We start from the raw sequence: 22,959 nt of genomic DNA, 5'->3' as shown, positions 1-22,959 counted from the left end.
TTATGTGAGTCTCTCTTTTTTTTTTGCATAATTTTACGATTACAAATATTTTTCATCGTTAATTTATGGATGGACTCAAATAACAGATTGGAAAATTAGTGGGAATCTATCCACCCACTTAACAACAAAGTGGGATGGAAAAAAAGTCATGTGGGGCTGCCCATGTGAAAGAGATCCACGTGGCCGGATCACCTTGTTCGTTTCTTTTTGGCCTGCCTAGCAAATCAAAGAAAGGCTCAGAGGAAAAAGAATTTTTTTGTTTAATTCCCATGTCCCAAGAGTAAGATTAACAAATAAAAAACGGAAGGGAAAAGCAGAACAGAACATCCCAGCAATAAAGCCCCACTGCTACACCAATGCTGCTGACATGTCTTCATCATGCAATTATGCATTCTCTTTACCGCTTGCTTTTATAATAAACAGAGACAGAAATATAAAATGTCATACGTTTGTTATCAGGTTACATCATTGTTTCATAGCATTATTCCAATAAATCGGTTTTTTAATCCAATGTCAACGATCTCTTGGCCCGATACAAGATTTCATCCTCTCACATAGTTATGTTTCGAAATTGAATTTTCATACATGATCGAATTCTTAAAAGAGAAATATTTTACATATAAATTGACGTGATTTAATATGATACGTTACGTTGTAAAATTATTTTTATTATAAATTATATATAATGTATCATATGAATTTACGTCAATTTGTAAATTTACTTTTGTAATATATTTTTATGATTATAACACTTACTGAAAACCTATTTACTTTTAAACAAGGAATTTTTTTCCCACTGACTTTTGCAATGACTTCTTGCGAGACATGGGATGGAAGTTATTGTCGCTCAACGATAACCTCCAACTCTCCATTTATTCGTGTGCAAGCAATGCTCTACAAGTTGATATTCCTTCCCAAATCACACGCAATTAATGGTTTAAATTGTTCTACAAGCAATATATATTAATATGGGAACAAATTGGGGAGAGACAATCTTGACGTTTTGGTGGCATCATGGACGCACGAATATTATTAAACACGGGAGATATATAAGCTTCAAAAAGCAAACGGAGTGCTATAGGCTTATAGGGATATATTAAAAAAAATAAAATAAATAAAGAAAGCTGATGGTTTCGGTCAGTTGAAAACCGATTCAGTCTGATACCGACTTTATTTTTTAAAAATTGATTGAAAACGGTTTGATTTTGATTTTTTTTTAACAGTAATGAACCAGATCAACTCATATATATATTAATTTTTTGTAAAAATATCAGATATTTTTATATGATTTTTATATTATATATAATTTTATATTATATGTTAAATTGCTGGTTAATATAATTTAAATTTTCAAATTCTATTATTCACGTATAATAATAATCTAATAACATTAAATTAATATAACATAGAATTAATCTTATAAGTCTTAATATAACATTTTCATTACAAATTTTAATTTTATAACATAAAATTTTAATTTTAAACATGAGCATTTTATTATATTTTATTAATGTAACTATATATTATATACATTAATGATAAATATATTTTATAGCATAATAAATTATAATATATATTATTTTTGACAAATACATTTTTATACATTCGATTATATACACTCATGTAAAAAGTGTATCTAACTATCATATTATCGCGAACGTATATGTAACCAAGCATACTGTCACTAACATATATAATCAAATATATAAATAAGTTAGATACTAACATATTATCGCTAGCATATTATCATTAACATACATGATCAAATATTATATCACTATATAATACTATTATATATATACTAATACTAATATTATTAGTAATCTACTATATATAAATAATTATATAAATCACTATAGTATTAGTAAATACTATATCACTATATATTATAATATACTATAATATATCATTATATTATTATATACTATAATATATGATATATACTATATATATAATATACCGGAAAGATTGGACTATACCAACAAAATCGAAAGTATCGGTTTAGGGATATAACCGGTATGATATCGCCTATCGGTTCTTCAAATCTCAAAGTCAGTATATACCGGTTTGATTTTAATATATGTCTAAAATCGGATCAAACCGGATTGATTACATTTCTAATAGACTATTTTGACGAAAAATTATTGATACGAGGTGATCATCCAAATAGTGTGATGTAATTATTATTTTAGATCATCTTACAACGGATAAAGAGGATTTTAGCAGCTCATTCAGCCTATATTTAAGTCCGAAGCAAATGAAAATTAAGATAATAAAAAAAAAAGTAAGTAAAAAATATTTATACAAATTTAAGATGTCTAAATCTATAATATATGTTTTTTTTAAAACATATAGATTTGAAAATTCACACTTTTGTTGGTGTATTAATTTTTTTTAATAAAAGTCAAGATCATTTGAATCAATTGGCAATATTTTAATTTCTCATTAACATAATTAAAGATCGAATCTCTCATTTTCATGTATAAAAAAAAAAAAAAATATATCTCATATTTTAATAAAAGTCTTACAAAAAACTTGTACATCGCGTACTCATATCTACTACTATTATAAAAATGAAGAGCACGACAGTTTCTAGCCGTTTTCAAATTTCAACTTCCTTTTCTGCCTGACGTAGTAGTAAAGCAAAGCAGCCTGCTGCTAGGCCGCGGCTCAGGCCGCCCACAGCAGGTGAGTGAAAAAAAGATAATAGTCACTCAAAAATTATATACATATTTTCTACCATTTCTTTTTTTATTTTTTTATCAAATGATTAAGGAAGTATTTTTTAAATAATTATTATTATTATTTTTTATATTTAAAAATATTTAAAGTGACTTAAAAAAATAGAATATTAAAAAAATAATAATTTAAACTATTCAATATCGGATATCCATTCGGTATGAATTTTTTGCGGGAGTAACAGTACTTTAATGTATTTAGAAAAAATGTTGAAATTTTTTTATAAATTTACTAATATTGACTTTCATAAAAAAAATGAAAACGGTAATCTTGAAATGAAAAATTCTTATTATCTCTCGTACGGTATATTAAATTATTAATATGACAAATCACGGGGATAAGTAGAATTTCTTTTTCTTGGGAGAAAACAAAACGGTCCCCTTAAAAATCCGAGCTTCTGTTTGATAACTTTCTCTATTCGTCTCTTCCTAATTTTCTTGGTCTGGACTCTGGACGACAACATCAGGGATTTCGACCGCACGACCTGTAAGTTCTCTCTCTTGATCGCTTTATATAGGATTAACGCTTTTATCCAGGTTTAATGGCACTTAAAGAGGCTGTTTAGTGTCCAAGAATTTGTAGGAAGTTCGAACCAACCTAAGAATTAATTAGGGTTTAGACGTGCTTAGAGCTGGATTAACTTGTTTCTATTATTGGTCTTTCTAGATGTAGGAATAACTTTGAAGGGCATATTTATCTCTGAAGTCTAGTTATGCTTTGTTTTTAGCCATTTAGATGAAACAAATTTCATCGTAGAGGCAATATCTGCATACCAGACTCCCCACCCTCCATTTTGAGAATATTGATTCTCATGAAATCGACTTCGCCTTCTTATTTGCTCATTGACCCCTTTGGCTGGTGGAAAGTGTTGGTGGATTGTGTCAAGGGGCTGATGCTTGAGCCGGGCTTCCCTTCATGATTTAATGGAGTGATAGTGATATAGACAATAGAAAGAGAGAAGGGAACCTTATGGTGCAATGGCCATTATTTTACCAATATGTTATGCTCTTTGCACACCTTTTCTGTTTGTTTTTCTGTGTACACATCTCATGTACATTGTAAAGATCACGTACATCTATTAAGTTTAATTTAAAATTACAATACATGCGAGAAGTTTGCACAAAATATGTGCACAGGAGGTGTGCAAAAGAAAAGTCCTTTAACTATATGGATGATGTGCTTTACCAATTTTTATTATTGTTGTTGTTACGCCTTGTCAATTTTGCACTTCTTATGTCTTGCTTGTTTATTTCTTAGTTGGGTGCATTCTCAACTGTGATGAATCATCTTATTAGTAGGTCTAGTCCAGAAGGGAATTCACTCGATCATTTTTGGGGTAGCTGTGCTGTTGACCAGACCATGGACAGTAGAGTTAGCGCCCAACCTAAATATCAACTGAAGCAAATGGGGTATCAAGAGAAGAAAGCAGCAGTCGAGGGAGAGATGAACAGAATGAACCGACTTCCTGCGAACAGCTCTTATGCTGTTCATCGTATACGGGTCCTCAATAAAATACTGCAACTTTTGTCCATTCAGGTTCGTGACATTTGACCTGCATTGTTGATCTAAGTCATAGAATATTATTATTGTCACAGGTGCTGGGTATTAACCATTTTATGTTTACTTGTAAAATTGCCTTGACTTGTTGTACGGATATGGATTCAAGTATATAAGACAAAAGGATGTCTTTCGGGAAAGCAAGTGTCGTCTGACCGATGTTATGTTATTGCCAAATGGTAACTGGAGTCACTTACAGAAAAAGGTAATTAGGAGTGTAAGGAGGAAAGAAGTCCTCTATAAAAATGAAAAGCTGGACAAAGTGATCTATTACTATTTTTGGCTTGTATTTCAATTCCTTTACAGGAGTCCCACCTTTTTTTGGGTTGTAAACAGTTTATAGGTCAACACCAACAACTTAAGGAACTATTTTACACGAAATAGTATCTATTTTGCCTATCAATTGGCTCAGTAAGATGAGCCTTTACTTTGATTATATTAGTAAAGTGCTAACGAGCCCCTACAATCTTTCAGATGCATGAATAAGTGTAGAGTTTGAAATGAGGGGATAGGATGATGGTAGAATCGTGGAAAGAGGGTGGATATACCTTTTAGGTCTTTGAAGAGGATGAGACTTATCAATTAGTTTGGATTTCTACTACTTATCAAAGAAAATGATAGTTCAGGTTTCTAATATATAATTTTAATGCTAAACAGCCATTTGTTATATTTCTTAATGTCCGCTATTTTGAGCCCTGCATGTCTCTCAGTATGTAATACAATGTACAATTCTTTTGAACTTAATTAGAGAATCACAATGAATTTAATAATCTGACAAGTTAGGAGAAAATACAGGTTTGCTTAGTATACAGTACGAATATCTTTGTGTCTAATTGTTTTTTTTCCTTATTTAAAAAAGTATACTTTGACTTGAAATCTCGATGAGATATTTATTCCTGCCTTTTATGCCAGAGAACTGCATCACAGGATGAGGAGTTGGAGTTGCTTTTTTCTGGGCTGTCTCTGTGAACCAGCCTGTCTAGGCAGTGGTTAGTTTCAGTTGCATTGATATTGTGGAATAGATTAAGTTTGCATTTACCTTGCATTTATGATATCTATCATCTATCAGGTCTACTTCTATATTGCCATTTGGCTTGGAGTATTGTTCCCTGTTTATTAAAGTTATAATATCTTTTGTTTGAGTCTGTCAAGTAAAGCCTTACCCCAGCATCTTGGGGTCAGCTACAAACTAACCATGTTTTATCATTCCTTTCTCTTTGGGACGATCTTTTATCTAGTTTCCAGTCATTAATTTATATTCTTCTTTTTTCCCCTAACTGTTCAAACTTGTTAGATTTCAAATTTTCTCTGTTATTGTAAATAATATATCATCCTTTTAAGAAAAAAATGATAAACACAGACATCTGTGCGCGTAGCATGACTCTAAAGGAAATCCACGATGAGGTGCACAGAGCGCCTTGTAGCCCCTTATGGCCACATAGCTCCCTGCTAATGTATTTGTAGTGCTTGCTGCAAATGAATATAGCGTTCCAGTTTTTATTGTTTTGTGGCTTATTGGATCAATTTTGAACATGCATATTTTGTGTAAATAGATTAACAGCCACAACTTATATAAAAAAAAAGAAGATTAATAGCCATCGTTTACCTTAATGTTCATTTTCACTATGATTATTGATACTTCCAAACCTCCACGGGTGAATATTTTTGTCCTGTCATCTTGTTTCCCCAATATTTCTGTATATTATTACCGTAATTTCTTCTCCCAAACCAAGAATGATTGACATGATTTTTATTCAGATATTATGCATCATAAAGAAAATGCTAATATTCCTTGCCTTAAGTTTTTTTGTCATCTTTTCCTTGTACTAACTTTCTTGCCTTCAGCATTTTACTACTCTTTTCATTTTGCATTTTTGTTTGCTACGTCAGTTTGAGAATTTTTTTAAAAAGATTTCCTTAATCAACATACTTGAACATCCAGCATCCTGAAATTCTAATTTGCTTCACAAGTTCCTCTCTTGGACTAGATACTTTTGCCACACTCTCCATAAGGTGTTAACTTTGCCAGTGAGAAACAACTGTTGGACTCGCATCTTCATTCCTCTTGTCCGAGTGTGAGAATATTTCCTTTTAGTCACTGCAGTTGGTGTTTATGTGGTTAATTGTCATTGCTCATTCTGTCTGCACCTTGGGCATGGTATGAATAAAGGTTTGGCCCCTTGATGAAGTGGGTATGCAGGAGCACTGATGAAGCTGCATTCTAAACACTTCTAAATATTTGAATTAAATGCTAGTTTCTTGCACTAAATAGGTTATGCTGTATATATTTCCGTCATATTTAATCTTTTGATCCTACGTCTAGTTGGAATACCTCATCTTCTCTGGATATTGGTAGGAAAGAAAAAACATTGTTTTCGCATAGATCATAATCTCAACTATGATCTATATTGTGATTTTTATCGCAGGATGTCAGATCTTGGATTCCTCTATTCCTGTTAAAAAAGTGGTCAGGCTGTGTGCGCAATGTACAAGAGTGGTGCACAGCCGTACGCTGATGTTTAGTGGTTGTCAATATGTTTTATATCTATGCGGCTATGCCTATCAACATGCTCTGTATAATGTGGATCGATGATCTGTATCTTTGATGATCAATTTGGCCTGTTTGGAGGAGTGGCCGCGCAGCCACCTACCAACCCTTATGTTAGAACGTTGGAGAGTTGGCCACCACGTTTTCAGTATTTTTTTGGTCAAAGTATATTTTTAATTTTGCATGATATCATATATTAATGGACTTTTGGACTACCCACATTAATTTAGTGACTAATGTACATTACCTCTAGCAGTTTTTCTTTAAGGAAAAAAGTAGGGTGTTTTTATTTGAAAGGATTAACAGTAAAATAAGTCCTTGGATTTTTTTTTTCTTTTAAAAAACATCTTCTTATATTCTAACTTGATACCATTAATCTATTGAAAAACGTCTCAGACGTATTTTCGAGGACTTCATATTATAAAAAATCTGGATGATATAATACGTTTGGAAGCTAAGTTAAATTCAATTCATCTTAACTTATTATTATAATTTTTTTAAATTTCAATATAAAATATAATAAACAATTCAATTTTTTTAAATTCGAAAATCATAATAATATTAAAAAATAATATTCTAATAATATTTTATCATCTCATCTTAATTCAATTAAGCTCAGTTTAATATCCAAACGCTCGGTGTTACTAACATTAAAAAATAATGTTATAAAAATATTGTAAATTCTCATTTATATTGTGCATTATGTGATGATTTACTAACTCTTGATCAATGACATGTATGTGGACATTATTTTATGAGCGGTGTTACTCTGTCGCTCAGTGTTACTGTTAGTTGCAAAAAAATTTTTTTTTTCTATTTACATTTTTTTTAATGTAGTTAAATATTTTTAGAAAATAAAAAAATACACCAATATATTTAAAATTACTTCTTTCATCATCAAGTTAAAAAAAAAATAATTTTACTGAGTGGTCAAACCGAGGGATGCGTTTGGAAAAGCATAGTAGTCTTTTTCTTATTTTATTTAATGTTGGAGTTGCTAATGAAAAGCATAATAGTCTTTTTCTTATTTTATTTAATGTTGCTAATATTTAGGTTGTGTTTAAATATTAAACTGAGTTGAGATGAAAGTTGAATAAAATATTATTAGAATATAAATTTTTAATATTATTATTATTTTAGAATTTGAAAAAGTTGAATTGATTATTATATTTTGTTTTATAATTTAAAAAAATTATAATAATTAAATAAGATGAGTTGAGATAGATTTGTGATTCAAACTGCAATAATTAAACTATATCTATCTCAAAAAAAAAAAAAAAAAAAAAGAAGTTTCAAATGAAAGAATAGAAATTTAATATAATGCCAAGTGCATGGGGCATTGGATGACTGTAGCAGTGGACTTCATTTGGATGATAAATTTTTCTAAACTCATCTCAATTTATTATTATAATTTTTTAAAATTTTAACACAAAATATAATAAATAATTTAATTTTTTTAAATTTTAAAATAATAATAATAATATTAAAAAATAATATTCTAATAATATTTTATTATCTCAATTTATCTCAACTCAATTTAACGTCTAACATAACCTGAAGTTTGAACAGACGCTTCTTTTTCTACATCGTCAACATTCCACTTGCAAGCTTTTACAAGGTACTTTTTGGAGGCAGGAGACAGAGCAGGGTATCCATTGTCAAGGTTCTTTTCACTAGTTTCTGGCTTCTGCTATCCAGACCTTCCGGGAGCGAGCGCGCGAGAGAGAGAGAGAGAGAGAGAGAGAGAGAGAAATGGGTATGTGGGATTACATTTACTCAACAAGCGATTTTCTTAAAACGAATGCTCCCGATCAGACGACCGTTAAGGGCTGGTGCTTGAGTTCTTATAGTATCGGCTGCGCTGCCGTTAACAAGATTGACAAGGCCGTTAAGGCCGTTAGAATTGACGACACCCATAAGGTGAAGCAGTGCATGGCGGACGAGGAGGTGCGGTCCAGGATCTGCCAGGCCGCCACTTATATTGCTAAAGAAACCGCCTATTATGGCTTCCACGAGGGCCTCAAAAGCCTACCAGGTCTGATCGATAACACACTCGATCTCTTTTAAGTTATGTATTTTTCTTATTTTTAATGTTATTGTTTTTAAGAATTGAAAATATGTTGAGACGAATGAAAAAACTTGAGTTAGATGTATTTTAGTTTTGTATGTTTGGGAATGAAGTTGAGAGAAAAGTTGAGGAATGGAGTGATCTTCACTCAAGGGTAATTCCCATGGGATAGGGAGTAATTTTAGGGTAATTCCTCAGAGATAGAGCAAGGAATTACGCTCACTATTCAAGAAAAATAGCCTAAAGATATAGACAATGACAAAAGGAAAACTCTTCTTCAAAAAAGCTATGATGTGTGCTTGTATTAAGTTATTAAGCCACGTGTAGGTTTAGTAATTAGCTAATTTGTATATAAATAGAATTAGACGGTAACAGATAGATTTTCATTTTTCATTCAATACAATTTTGGAATATTTCTTTCCTTTCTTTTCTTTCTTGCATATTCTGAGATGGTATCAGAAGGTGAAAATCTTGCTCCCACAAACTCTACTCGTACTAGTTATTTTGTTGAAGATTTCTCAAACCCTTATTTTCTTCATCATGGAGAAAGTCCTGGATCTATTTTGGTTTCTCAACTTCTGAATGGTGAGAACTATTATACTTGGAGTCGGTCGATGGTAATGGCCCTCAATGCCAAGAACAAGACGAGTTTTATTGATGGAACCTTTTCTTGTCCTGCAAATCTATCTAATCCGCTTTATGTTCAATGGTTTAGATGCAATAATATGGTTCTTTCTTGGATTTTAAATTCTCTTACGCAAGAGATTGCTGCAAGTGTTATCAGTTCTTCCATTGCTGCAAAAGTCTGGAACAATTTAAAGACTAGGTTTACGCAAGGTAATGGCTTGAGTCTTTTTCAACTTAAGAAGGATCTTTCGTCCTTAAGTCAAGATCAAAGTTCTGTTAGTTTGTATTACACAAAACTCAAAGCATTATGGGATAGATTCTCCAATGTTAAGCCCATTTCCAGTTGTATTTGTCAGCCAAGTTGTTCATGTGGAGCTTTAAAGACAATCATTGATCAACATAATAATGAATATGTTGTTCAATTTTTAATGGGCCTTAACGATTCTTTTACACACATTCGGGGTCAAATTCTCTTAATGGATCCAATTCCATCCATTGACAAAGTTCTATCTCTTACTCTTCAAGAAGAGAAACAAAGGAAAGTTGTTGGATCTTCAATCTTGTCTGAATATGTTGCTTTGTTTAGCAAGAATGTGGCCCCTGCATCGACTTCCTCAACTAATGTAAAGAATTATAAAAAATCAAGATCACGATCGGTTTGCACTCATTGTGGTCTCACTGGACATACGGTTGACAGGTGCTATAAACTGCATGGATATCCTCTAGGGTATCGACAGAGTGCAAGGCCAAGAACATCCTCTGTTAATCAAGTTTCAGCATCTTCGAATAGCTTTGATGAAGCATCTAATGGTCCAAACTCCACTCCTCAATTCCCCTTTACTCAAGAACAATGTAATCAACTTCTTTCATTTCTTCAAAACTCCTCACAACAACCAACAGCAATGAATGTTGTAGCAAATCCATTGAGTCTATCAGGTATAGTTAACTCACCTGATCATGTTCTCCAAAAGTCAAATTCTTGGATAGTTGATAGTGGTGCTACTAATCATATGGTCAGTTCCCTTTTGCATTTCACTACAATTATCTCTGTTGCACATACTTCAATAAAATTGCCTAATGGTATCTGTGTTCCAGTAACACACATTAGAATAGTCAAATTATCAGAATCATTGATTCTTGATAATGTTTTGTATGTCCTTTCTTTTTCTTTTAATCTCATATCAGTCAAAAAGCTTACTGAAAAATCATGCTTTTTTGTTTTTCTTGCTGATTTCTGTTTCATACAGGACCAACACTCTTGGAATGGCTAAACAAGTGGTTGGGTTGTATTTGTTTCAACCATCTGATATACATTCTGCTGCTAATTCTAGTAAAATTTCTATTTTCAATTCTACTGTAAACATCTCTTTTTTTGATCTATGGCATTTTAGGTTAGGCCATCTTTTCTTAAAAAGGATCTAAATAATTCACAAATTGTTTCTGATGTTACTACTCATTCCACTTTTAATTATAATACTTGTCCATTGGCAAAACATAAAAGATTTCCATTTAATACCAATGATTCTATCAGCAATAAAATTTTTGATTTGATTCATGTTGACATTTGGGGTCCCTTTGCTGTTGAATCTATCACTGGTTTCAGATACTTTCTTTCAATTGTTGATGATTACTCACGATGTACTTGGGTATATCTAATGAAAAATAAATCTGACACTCAATTCCTTCTTCAGTCATTTTTTAATCTCGTTGAGACTCAATTTGATATTCATATCAAAGTTATTAGAACTAATAGGGGAAATGAGTTTCATATGTCAGATTTCTATGCTTCTAAAGGAGTAGTTCATCAACAAACTTGTAGAGCTACACCTCAACAAAATGGTATAGTTGAGCATAAATACCAACATCTACTCAATGTGGCACGATCCCTATGATTTCATGCCAATCTACCTCTCAATTTCTGGAGTGAGTACATTTTAACAGCAACTAATTTGATCAATAGAACTCCATCACCTTTGTTATAAAATAAAACACTATATGAAGTTCTATTTTCTAAGCCACCAAATTACTCAAATCTTAGAGTATTCGGTTGTCTATGTTTTGCATCAACTCTATCTCATAATCGCTCAAAGTTTGCATCTAGAGCTCATCCTTATGTGTTCATTAGATACCCATATGGAACGAAAGGGTACAAACTCTATGATTTGGAAACCAATGTTATTTTTCTGTCCAAAGATGTTATATTTTGAGAATCTGTTTTTCCATTCAAAACAGGTTATGATCTTCCTACAAAATCAATTGTTCTACCTGTACCACAAACAGATAATGCAACTTTTGATTATTCTCAAACTCAGACTCCTTCCCATTCAATTCCAGAAAATTCTGAGTCAATTTCTGTTTCAATTCCAGTACCTTCTCCATCAAATCCTGAGGTTCCATCACAATCTTCAACTAGAAAATCTACTAGAATGCATAAGCAGCCATCTTATCTTGCAGATTATCATTGTAGCTTAGCCACAACTGCAGAAGCCACTTCATCATCTAACTCGAGTGAAGGTTCATCCTCAGGTATTCCATATCCACTTTCTTCTTTTATATCATAGTCAAATATGTCTACCTCACATAGAGCTTTCGCACTTGCTATATCCTCACATAAAGAACTCAATTCCTTTAGAGAAGCCATTCAACACAGTCAATGGTGTGATGCCATGGCTGTTGAAATCAAAGCTTTAGAAGATAATAAAACTTGGACACTCACTCATTTACCTCCTAACAAACATGCTATTGGATGTAAATGAGTTTATAAGGTAAAATACAATTCTAATGGATCTGTTGAAAGGTATAAAGCCCGATTAGTTGCTAAGGGCTATACACAACAAGAGGGATTGGATTATATGGAGACTTTTTCACCAGTTGCAAAGCTGGTTATTGTCAGGATACTCTTAGCTATAGCCGCATCTAAAGACTGGTCATTGCACCAATTAGATGTCAACAATGCATTTTTGCATGAAGACTTAGAAAAAGAAGTTTATATGTCTCTTCCTCAGGATTTTTATTTTAATCAAAATAGTGTTGCAGCCAAGGGGAGTTCATGTCCACTGTCAAGTCAGATTCTGCTAATCAGCTTGTATGCAAGCTCAACAAATATTTATATGGCCTTAAACAGGCATCAAGGCAGTGGTTTTCTAAGTTTTCTACTGCTATGTTGAAACATGGTTTTATTCAATCTACAGCTGATCCAACTTTGTTTACATGACGGAAAAACAATTCCTTCATTGCTTTATTAGTGTATGTCGATGATATCATCATCACCAGCAATGATGATTCAGCAGTAAGTGATTTAAAGGAATTTCTTCATTCTCAGTTCAAGCTCAAAGATCTCGGAGCTTTGAAGTACTTTCTTGGTCTTGAAATTGCAAGATCAATGAAAGGGATAGTTGTTTCACAGAGGAAGTATGCTTTAGAAATACTATCAGATTCAGGGTACCTAGGATCTAAACCTGCTTCATTTCCAATGGATCAAAATCTTAGACTCTCAAAAACAGAAGGAACACCTCTTGAAGATCCACTCTGTTACAGAAGGTTGGTGGGTAGACTTGTTTATCTGACAATAACGAGACCAGATTTGTCATTTGCAGTTCAAATCTTAAGCCAGTATGTAGCAGCACCTACTGATGTTCATTTGGCAGCAGCTCATCGAGTGTTGAGATACATCAAACACAATCCTGGCCAAGGGATATTTTTATCTTCATCAAGTGACTTGCAACTCAAGGCTTTTTGTGATGCAGACTGGGCTGCTTGCAAAGACACCAGGAAGTCAATTACTGGTTTTTGTATTTTCCTTGGACAATCACTTCTTTCATGGAAATCCAATAAACAGAACACGGTGTCTAGATCCACAGCAGAAGTTGAATATCGTGCGATGGCAACTACTACGTGTGAAATAATATGGCTGCAACACTTACTCAAAGACCTGTCTATTTCTCAAACCAAACCAGTTTTACTTTTCTGTGATAATGAGGCTGCTGTCCACATATCTACCAACCCTATTTTTCACGAACGAACCAAGCATATTGACATAGATTGTCACATTGTTAGGGAAAAACTCTTGGCAGGAACCATCAAGACCTTGCATGTTTCATCTATTCATCAAATAGCAGATATACTAACTAAGCCTCTTGGTTTTAACTTTTTTTCTAGTATTCTCTCCAAGATGGGTGTTATTGACATTTACACTCCATCTTGAGGGGGAGTATTAAGTTATTAAGCCACGTGTAAGTTTAGTAGTTAGCTAATTTGTATATAAATAAAATTAGCCAGATTGTAACAGATAGATTTTCATTTTTCATTCAATACAATTTTGAAATATTTCTTTCCTTTTTTTCCTTACTTGCATATTCTGAGAGCTTGGATAAAAAAAAGATTTCGAGAGGCTGTAGAATTTCCTCAAAAAGCTATTGACTTTTGTGAAAGTTCATACATATATGAGAAGTTGTCTGGGTAGCAATTTGAGATGTGTTTTGTATTGGGGTTTGTGAAAATGAGTAGGTAGATTTGCAAAGTTGTTTGAATTTAATTCTTTTGATTATTGTTTTTTTGGGATTTTTGTAAAACTTATTTGGTTTTTGTGTTTTTATTTCTTATGAAAATTAAGCTGATGATTAGATAAAAGTTTTTTTATTTTTTTTTTGAAAAGTTAAAAACATTTTAAGATTAAAAGAATTTTGCTACTTGCAAATTAGGTGTATTAACACACCACTTGTTGTGGGATGCATTATAATTACTAGAAACTTACATTTCTTCGTTATATGGGACACACATTCAGTGGTATGTTACGTGTGTCAAAAAACAAGCTTGAAAATAGATTTCTTCCATTCCAAAATAAATCCTCAAAACTTAGATGGCCTTCATCAACATCCGTGTCAGAGCAACCTGGGTGTTTGAATCGTACTTGTTAAAAAAAAAAAAAAGTTTTTAGAACCATATTCCTGACTATATTTGAAAAATGGTCGGATCTTGTCTTTTTGGTTTTAAGATGAACTCTTTTTTAGAAAAATAAAAAAATAAAGAATCGTTGATAAAAGATCATAAAAAGGGCGAGTGAGAAAAGAAGGGTACTTACTACTTACTTTTAAGTTCTTCCTTTATGTGCTTTACATGGTGATTTTTGCTCCCCATATATTCACAAAACTTGTCCACTACTTCATGTAGAAAATGGGAAGCTAGAGAAATGCACAAATTTATTTTTTCTGTTATACATGTAGGGCATTTCCTTACCTAGTTACGTTATAATTAATGATGTGAGTTTGGAGGGAAAGATCAATCAGATTGTTATTCTTCCTTCTCTTTTGCCGCTTGTTTAGTTTCTTGAGCTGCAGGTTTTATTGTATTATAATATAATCAGTTTTCAGTGAATATCGTACGTCCTTAGTTCTCTCTTAAGTTCAATATTGCTGTTAACTTCACGGTTCAATGCACCAGCGTGTAGTGGAGCATGCCTGCACGTGTTATTAAAATGCTTAATCATGCAGGAGGTTTAGTTTTCTTTAGAGTTTTTTTCTGATCGGAATTGGTCGATGCACCTTCGTCCAGACCGGTAAATTTCCCGTCTGGAATTTTTAAAATTTGAAAGTGCTCACGCATGTTTGTGGGCATGTTAAAACTCAAATGTTGAAGGCAAAACAAAACGTAGTACATAGCGATTCCTGTTTAGTCTAGCCCTGGGTTTTTGTTCGAGTCTTCAAAATCTTTTAATGGGTTTCACTTCTTGTATTATACTCCTTTTGGGTATCTGCTGTATTTGCAGGTGGAGCTCCTGTTTCTAACTTATTCAAGCACTTTGAACAGAAGTCTGAGAGTCATGAAGTACGGGAACTGAAGGCATTGCAAACCAAGGTAGGCAAACTGGAGGAAGAGATCAGCATATGTAGGAAACTAATAGAGCTAGCAGAGATACATAAGCCAGCTCGTGCAGCAATGAAGTCACAGAAAGCATTCCCTTTCAATTCAGAAGATGGGATCGGAGCCTTCAGGATGGAGTATGATGGTTCCTGAGGTTGGAAGAACCAGGAAGGATCCGTATCCGTATCCGAAGGCAGCATCTGGTAAAATATAGGTGGATTTAGTCACGAATACTCCTTTGTGCTAAGTGAAGTGTGACAGCACTGTTTCCTACTTATTGTAATCGAATGGCACATTAGAATATATTAAGGCCTTTGCAATAAAGTTTAGTACATTATTATACTGTGCTTATATATATGGTTAAGGAGCATGCTTTTGCACACTTGTGGGTGATGTTTTTTCTCAAATTATCTCATGTTCCAATAGGGGTGGGGTAATGTTTTACACTGATTGCCACCTTGATTATTGAGCAATCAAATATTTTAGGGTAATATTGCTAGTAAATGTGTTATACAAAGCGAACTAAAATATTTTAACACATTTATGTAAAGAGTAATATTGCTAGATACAGTTTTAGGGTGTGCAAACTCTGCGCACTCTCTTTTAAAAAAAAAAAGTAAGGTTCACCATTAACAAAATTATTTTTTTATATGTGTTCTAGATTTACTTACTTTTTTCAAAAGAAGTGGACGGTATTTGCACTAACATCATTTCTCTTATGTAAATTGAAAAAAGATTGAAAAATCATAAAAACATAACTACAAACTAGTTTTCATATAGATCATCAACCTCAAATAATTTCTCTTATATTTTCACTTTGAATTCCATATTAAGAAGCCTACTGTTGCATAACAAAAGATTTGGGATCCATATTAATAAGTTTATTATTTCTCATAAACTATTAGTTTTAATTTTAATTTTGGAGAGGCCACATCCTTAAAAATAAAAATTAAACAAAATTTTGGAACTATAAAAAAAAAATAGAGGTATTTTTAGGTATATTGAAATTTTAAAATTTTTTATAGAGCATGTGAAAATTTTATAATTTTAATTTTTAATTTTATAATTTTTAACGTATCAATAATTAATATACAAAAAATCTATTTTTTGTAAGACTTTTTTAAATACAGCTAACATTTTCGAACTTTAGATATCAGCTTGTATTATAGATTCAAAGATATCTTGTATTATCAATTTCTCAGTAGTACTAGACTTCCAAACAATTCACACTTCATTTATAAGAGTTAAAAAAGCCACCACGTGATAAAGTCAAGCATCAGTAGATTCAGTACTTTTAATCTATCACGTAATTGCTTGAACTTTGATGCGGAGACCCATCACGTGGCTCGCTTCGTCTTCAAGGGTTAAAATACAGAATCACGTAAGTGAGTACATGAGAATTGGTGCATATTTGAAATTGCGACAATATAACTTATAGTTGTAGGCTTATAATTTATAATTCAAGAAATAAGTTTTATTATTAAAAAATTATTTTATTTGATAACTATATAGTTAAGTCCCGTTTAGATTCTGAGATAAGATGATATGAGTTGATATAATTTGTAAATAGTAATAAGATTTATGAGTTAAAATTTATGAATAGTAGTGAGAAAATCTTATCTCAACTCATCTTCTAATTCAAACCGACTCTAAAATATTTTCAAATATGTTACGTTTGTTTGAAAACAAATTAAAAAAGTGTTTTCTAAGGTAGAAATGACGATTATTTGAATTTTTAAAAATTATGACCACATTCTTGAAAGTTTGAAAGTTGTAATTATATAAGAGTTATAAGGGTATTTTCATCCATTAACAATCTTTTTAAAATTCTAATTACATTTGGCATTATCTAGAATAACACGTTTGAGAAAAAACATAAAAAATGATTCGGAACGTTTTTCCTCAAACGTATTTTTTCGAATAATGCAGAACGTAATTCGAATTTGAAAAAAACTGTTAATGGATAAAATATTCATATAACTATCTTATAATTATAATTTTTAAACTTTCAAAAATATGAATATAATTCAAATAATCATCATTTATAATTTAGAAAATATTTTTTTAATTTATTTCTAAATAAATATATTTAAATACGTTATAAGTTATTACTTCAATTTTAAATAGTAAAACTTATTACTTCAATTATAAGTTATAAATCCTAAAAGTTATATTTCTACGGCAATCTACACAAAATCATATATATCCTATTCCAAATGCGATGCAAATTCTTGTTCGGGAAGGATTGGTAAAGGCACGTCTATATAAACCCGACTCCACGAAAGCTGTACGTTCATCATTCCCCCCCTATTCAATTTCAATCTCCAACAAGTTCCTATTTCTCGAGAACATCCAGCGATCATGTCTTCGTCGTCGTCGCCGATGCAGAGTACTGGCCGGAAACTGAAGTTGAAGAGCAAAGACGATGAAACTTTCGAGGTGGAAGAGGCCGTGGCCGTGAAGTCCCAAATCTTCAAGTACATGGTCGAGGACGGCGTTTCTAATGGCCCGATCCCGTTGCCAAATGTCAACGGCAAGACCCTGGCCAGGGTGCTTCAGTGGTGCCAGAAGCATGCCGATCCTACCATCACCGAGGATGAACTCAACAAGTACGACGCTGGTTTTATCGACGTTGATCAGGCTGTTCTCTATGACCTTCTCATGGCAGCAAACTACCTTAATATCGAGGAGTTGTTGAAACTGGCATGCATGAGGGTTGCCGACATGATTAAAGGAAAAAGTCCGGATGAGATACGCAGAACCTTCAACATCAAGAATGATTTCACCCCCGAAGAAGAGGAAGAAGTCAGAAAGGAGAATGCTTGGGCGCTGGGCCCTTAACTTCTTCTGATGTGTCTCAAATATTTTCTCCTCTTCTTCTTGTTCTTTTTTTGTTTGGTTTTAGATTGGCTTTGTTTTGACAGAGGAAAACGTTTTGAGCTAGCTGTTTCTTGTCTTGTGTTTGGTAGGGATGAAAAATAGAGGTTAGTTCAACGAAAATCTTTAGTAGCGATGATGCACGTTACAATGTAGAAATATATATATATATATATATATATATATATATATATATATATATATATATATAATGTTATGTATATGAAGGTTGTCTTTTTTGGTTGGAAAGCTATTTTTTCCCCAGGCTGAAGAATAAACTATTTTTTTCCTGGCTGATAAAGAAACCAACGGCCATTGCGTCCCAAATGCATAATCTGTTAAGAATTTCAATTGATCTCTGCTATATATATTTTGCTCCTTTTATTAATTGTATCGTAAATTTTTTGTTTGAAATCCTCAGTCACGTAGATAATTGTCCACTGTAAAGGGCCTTCAAAATTCAAATAGCACTAGTACTCTACGTAATAAGTGTGGGATGATAAGTAGTAAAATTTTAAAATTAATAAAAAATAGTATTATTTGAATAGTGTAGAGTGTAAAAACTTTCATATAAAATTATTTTATTATATAAATTTAAATCATTTAGTTTTTATGAATTTAAACGGTATATTCTAGCAGTTTTTACGGTTCTGTTGTATGCTTGAGTTTTGGTTGAGAAGAGCTGGTGATAACCTTCACCCAAAATTGGATTGTGGTTTGTAGATTAAGAAAAATTCTATTCTTAAGCCTCATACACTACACACTATCATTTTTATGATTTTTTTAATTTTATTTTTTATTAAATGTATGGTATATGAATTATAAGTAAAATAATTTAATTATTTTAAAAATAATAAAATCAAAAAAAATTTTAAAAAAATTTTATAAAAATAAAAAAAAAATAAAAAAAATTATGATATGTGGTGTATGGGCATATGAATAGCAATGCTCGTAGATTAACATCGAAGCCCGACATATATGTGTGGCTTATCTCTTAAATTATTCCGCTACGGCCCACGGGCAGGAGACTTTGTGCATGAGAGCTGCGCATGGATGACGTATGAATAAAATAAATAAAAAACTAAATAAAAGATGAAAAAAGCATATGGAATAAAGATGAAAAAGGAAACAGAAGAAAAACTACAGATCTCCATCGTGATTCGCGACACAGTAATCCATCACATAGAGCATTTTCTTAACATTTTTAAGAGCATTGGTATTAGATTGATTGTTTTAATCTTTAAATTTTAAAGAATATATAATTTTTTTATTTTTAGCTAATCATTTAAAATTTAAAATTTATATTAGATTAGTCATCACACTCTCTATAATAATAAAATATTATTATTATTTATTTATTTATTTTAATTAATTCTATTTTCATAACCTCTTATAATGTCTAACAATCATATTCATTTTCATTTTCACAATCCAATAAACAAAATTTCGAAACACAATATCAATATTATCAAAATAATTCCATCGATCTTCAATGCAACTAAGCCAATTCTCACAAACATCATCACCAACTATTCTTAATATTTTCTTCTGTGTTGGTTTATTGATTTTAAACTGAAATTTGAACTATAGACACGATTGTCAATAATTTATCTAGCTTTGTATAAACAATAATCTCAATAACCTACCCCAACTTCCAAATTGAAAATTAGGTAAATTATTATAAACCTTACATAACATGAAACAATTAGAGGCTAGATATTTGTTGATATATATTCAACAACCTTGGTAATCATCATTCATTAATCACAGCTTGACTATTTGCATTAAGCACATTTAAATTTTTTTCAAAGTTGTAAGTAAGAGGAAGGCAAAGCCACATATTCGGAAAAGAGCAATCACATACAATGTATAATACATTTCATAAAAGGGAAAAAAAAAAAAACATTGATCCCAAAATCAAGCCATAATGTTCATTAACCACTTTAATTTCAAAAAATTCAAACAAAGTCGAGTATTCCACTTTCAAGAACCCCAACCCCTCCCAGCCTACCCCCAAAATTAGAAACAAAAGTCACAAGATCAGGATGTGAAAAGGATGGGCATTACCTGATCTAGGGATAGAAGATCCTGGAGACAAAGTTGACGACGGACAAGTGGAATCGGTCTTGGACTTGGACCAAATCCAAAGGCGGGTCTCTTCTTTCTGAAAAAACAGGAATATGTGCTTCAAATTTTGAATGAAAATACGAAGGTGGAAACAAAGAAGGTCATGGTGCTTTTGCTAAATCCCAGTGGCAAGCAAAAGCTAACCCTCTGCTCCCTTGCCACTCACTCCCTGAGACCAACAAATTCAAACCCAAACATCAACAAAATCAAGGCTATAATCAAAGCTAAGGTTTCGAATCACACCCAAGCAACATCAACAAAATCAAACACAAACCAACAAAATTATCATCAAAATCAAGGTAGGGTTTCGAATCTTACCGTGTGCTTGAGAGTGCTGTGCTGCCGCTGTGCCGTGCTAGGGAGTGCCGTCGCAGGAGAGAACATATGCGGGAAGGAATGGTTGCGAGAGTAGAGAAATTGGGAAGAGGAGAAATGGGGAAGAAGAGAAAAAAAAAAAAAAGAAGAAGAGAAAGAACAAAGAGATGCGGGAGAGGAAAGAAGAGAAGAAGAGAAAAAAATAGATGAAGAGAACAGAGAAATGAGAGAAAGGAGACGCGGGAGAGGAAGAGGAAAGAAGAGAAGAAGAAACGCGAGAGAGGAAGATAGAAGAAGAAGAGAAAGGAGATGCAGGAGAGAGAGATGCGATATTAATAAACAATTAATTTAGAGGTGAAATAGTACTTTTCATATTTGAAGAAAAAGATGAATTTATTGTAACTAATATTTAGGATGAAAAGTGTTTGACTAATTCAATGTGGGCCAACTATTGATAAAGTTAGTTAAATTTAGAGATAAAATATTATTTGAAGAAACTAACGTGGATGCTCTAAGAGAACTTCCACTCACCAATCATCTGCATCGGCATTATCTCTGACATATCCAAACACGTGACCCTGGTCACCAACACCAACCTCTTTAGACTGCTTGGTGAGATGGCCATGGACACCCTATGTCCCTAGGCAATATCACATTACCGTATTTTGAAAATGGGAAAGAAATTATTGATTTATCAAATTATTCATCGAGCTATAAAAAAGATTCAACAAAAATAAACAAATCCGCTATCTGTTTTACGTTAAGTAATATGTGGAATAACTCCCAACATAACAGTAAAAGCAAGATGACGAATTTGGAAAAACTCTTAAACACACCGTATTATTTCTCACATAGACTCCCGCCATTTGTTCGTGCGCAATGTGCGCCAAGTATCCTGCATCCAGAATTTTCCTTTTATTTAAGAGTCATTTTTACAAACAAATTGGAAAACACATATTTCACGGTACGTAAATTAATCTAAAAAAAACTTTTAAAATTTAAATTCAACAATTTTTTTTTAAAAATTTCAGACGTTATCCACGGGAACGATGCCGGGAGCAAGGGGGCCTTGGCCTCCAAGGCTCTTACCCAAAAGAAATTTAATATATATATATATATATATATATATAATCTTGTATCTAATTTCTATATCTCTTTTTTATATTTTTGTTCTTATTCTTGTCTGCAATTCACAACTGGCAGTAGCCAATCCTTTTAAATGGCCCGTCTTAAGGTAGTTTGCAAATCGTCAACAGTTTTTTAATAGTTTTTAAAAAAAAAAAAAAATTCTTTTATCATCAAATTATAATTTGGTCTCATTTATAACTGCATTTTTTTCCTATTTTATTTCAATAAATTAAATTATTATATAATATTCACATTAGATTATTATTTTTTACAAATTTGTAATTATTTGGATAAAACATATTTAACAAAAAACCTCGCGTTTACTAAATAGCTGGATATGTAGTATGCAATTGCATAAAAACTTTTAAATATATGATATTATTGCTATACATTATTCAATAAAATATAGAATTTAGTTTATAATTTACATATATTATCTCTTTTTTATAATTCTTATATTGATCGTTTCTATACTTAAACCATTCTCATAATTGCAATATATGAAAAGTTTAAATATAAAATTACCCATAATTATGACAGAATGTAAATTTGAAACCCTAACTCATCTCAACTCATTATTAGAACTTTTTCAAATCTCAATACAAAATATAATAAATAATTTAATTTTTTCAAATCTCAAAATAATAATAATATTAAAAAAATAATATTCTAACAATATTTTATCATCTCAATTCAACTCAACTCAACTTAGTTCAACATCCAAACGCAACCATTTTACTCAGTTTTTTTTATCAATTTATTAAATGTTTTTAACTTGATTATTTATTCTAGACCTAAAAATATTCTCTCTCTCCAAATTTATAATCTTGACTTCTTTCCTAGTCATGCACCAGTTTGTAATTAAAATATTTATTTTGTTATATTATTTTAATGAAAATATGATAAAAAAGAGAAATGATATTTATAATTATAAAAATATACAAATGTCATGTATTTTTTTAGAAAAAGAAATAAACATGAGGCACATAAAATTAATTAATTTTTTAATATTAAACTTTAATTTTTAAAAAATTATATATTACGTATATAATACATAGACATAACTGTATCTAATTGCCGCTAACGAAATGGGCGAGGACGGAAATATTAAAAA

At 31.7% G+C, this 22,959-nt stretch overlaps 2 protein-coding genes across 5 annotated transcripts; both read left to right on the top strand.

Moving 5' to 3' along the window:
* The first annotated feature begins 3,060 nt into the window (after positions 1–3,060).
* On the top strand, positions 3,061–7,063 carry LOC121235978. Of its 4 annotated transcripts, none has more exons than XM_041132441.1 (4): positions 3,061–3,225; positions 4,035–4,275; positions 5,209–5,285; positions 6,723–7,063. In XM_041132441.1, the coding sequence occupies exons 2-3, from the start codon at positions 4,099–4,101 to the stop codon at positions 5,263–5,265; spliced, it is 234 nt and encodes a 77-aa protein (XP_040988375.1). In that variant the 5' UTR covers positions 3,061–3,225; positions 4,035–4,098; the 3' UTR covers positions 5,266–5,285; positions 6,723–7,063. The 4 variants fall into 4 exon arrangements, with proteins under 4 accessions (XP_040988375.1, XP_040988377.1, XP_040988378.1 ...); XM_041132443.1 differs by having other exon boundaries at positions 3,068–3,225; positions 4,038–4,275; XM_041132444.1 differs by having other exon boundaries at positions 3,069–3,225; positions 4,080–4,275.
* A 10,574-nt stretch (positions 7,064–17,637) lies between these two features.
* LOC121235977 (SKP1-like protein 1A) lies at positions 17,638–18,443 on the top strand. Its single transcript, XM_041132439.1, has one exon. The coding sequence runs from the start codon at positions 17,760–17,762 to the stop codon at positions 18,237–18,239; it is 480 nt and encodes a 159-aa protein (XP_040988373.1). The 5' UTR covers positions 17,638–17,759; the 3' UTR covers positions 18,240–18,443.
* Positions 18,444–22,959: the final 4,516 nt, after the last annotated feature.

This window comes from Juglans microcarpa x Juglans regia, chromosome 6D (assembly GCF_004785595.1).
Source record: "Juglans microcarpa x Juglans regia isolate MS1-56 chromosome 6D, Jm3101_v1.0, whole genome shotgun sequence".
Classification (NCBI taxonomy): domain Eukaryota; kingdom Viridiplantae; phylum Streptophyta; class Magnoliopsida; order Fagales; family Juglandaceae; genus Juglans; species Juglans microcarpa x Juglans regia.
Note: the sequence above shows the minus strand (reverse complement) of the source record. Positions and strands in the feature narration are given on the sequence as shown.

Coding starts and splice junctions, on each gene's coding strand:
- LOC121235977 (XM_041132439.1), top strand. CDS start 17,760: ATGTCTTCGTCGTCGTCGCCGATGCAGAGTACTGGCCGGAAACTGAAG.
- LOC121235978 (XM_041132440.1), top strand. CDS start 4,018: ATGAATCATCTTATTAGTAGGTCTAGTCCAGAAGGGAATTCACTCGAT. Junction 4,276..5,208: donor TGCAACTTTTGTCCATTCAG/GTTCGTGACATT, acceptor CTTTTATGCCAG/AGAACTGCATCACAGGATGA.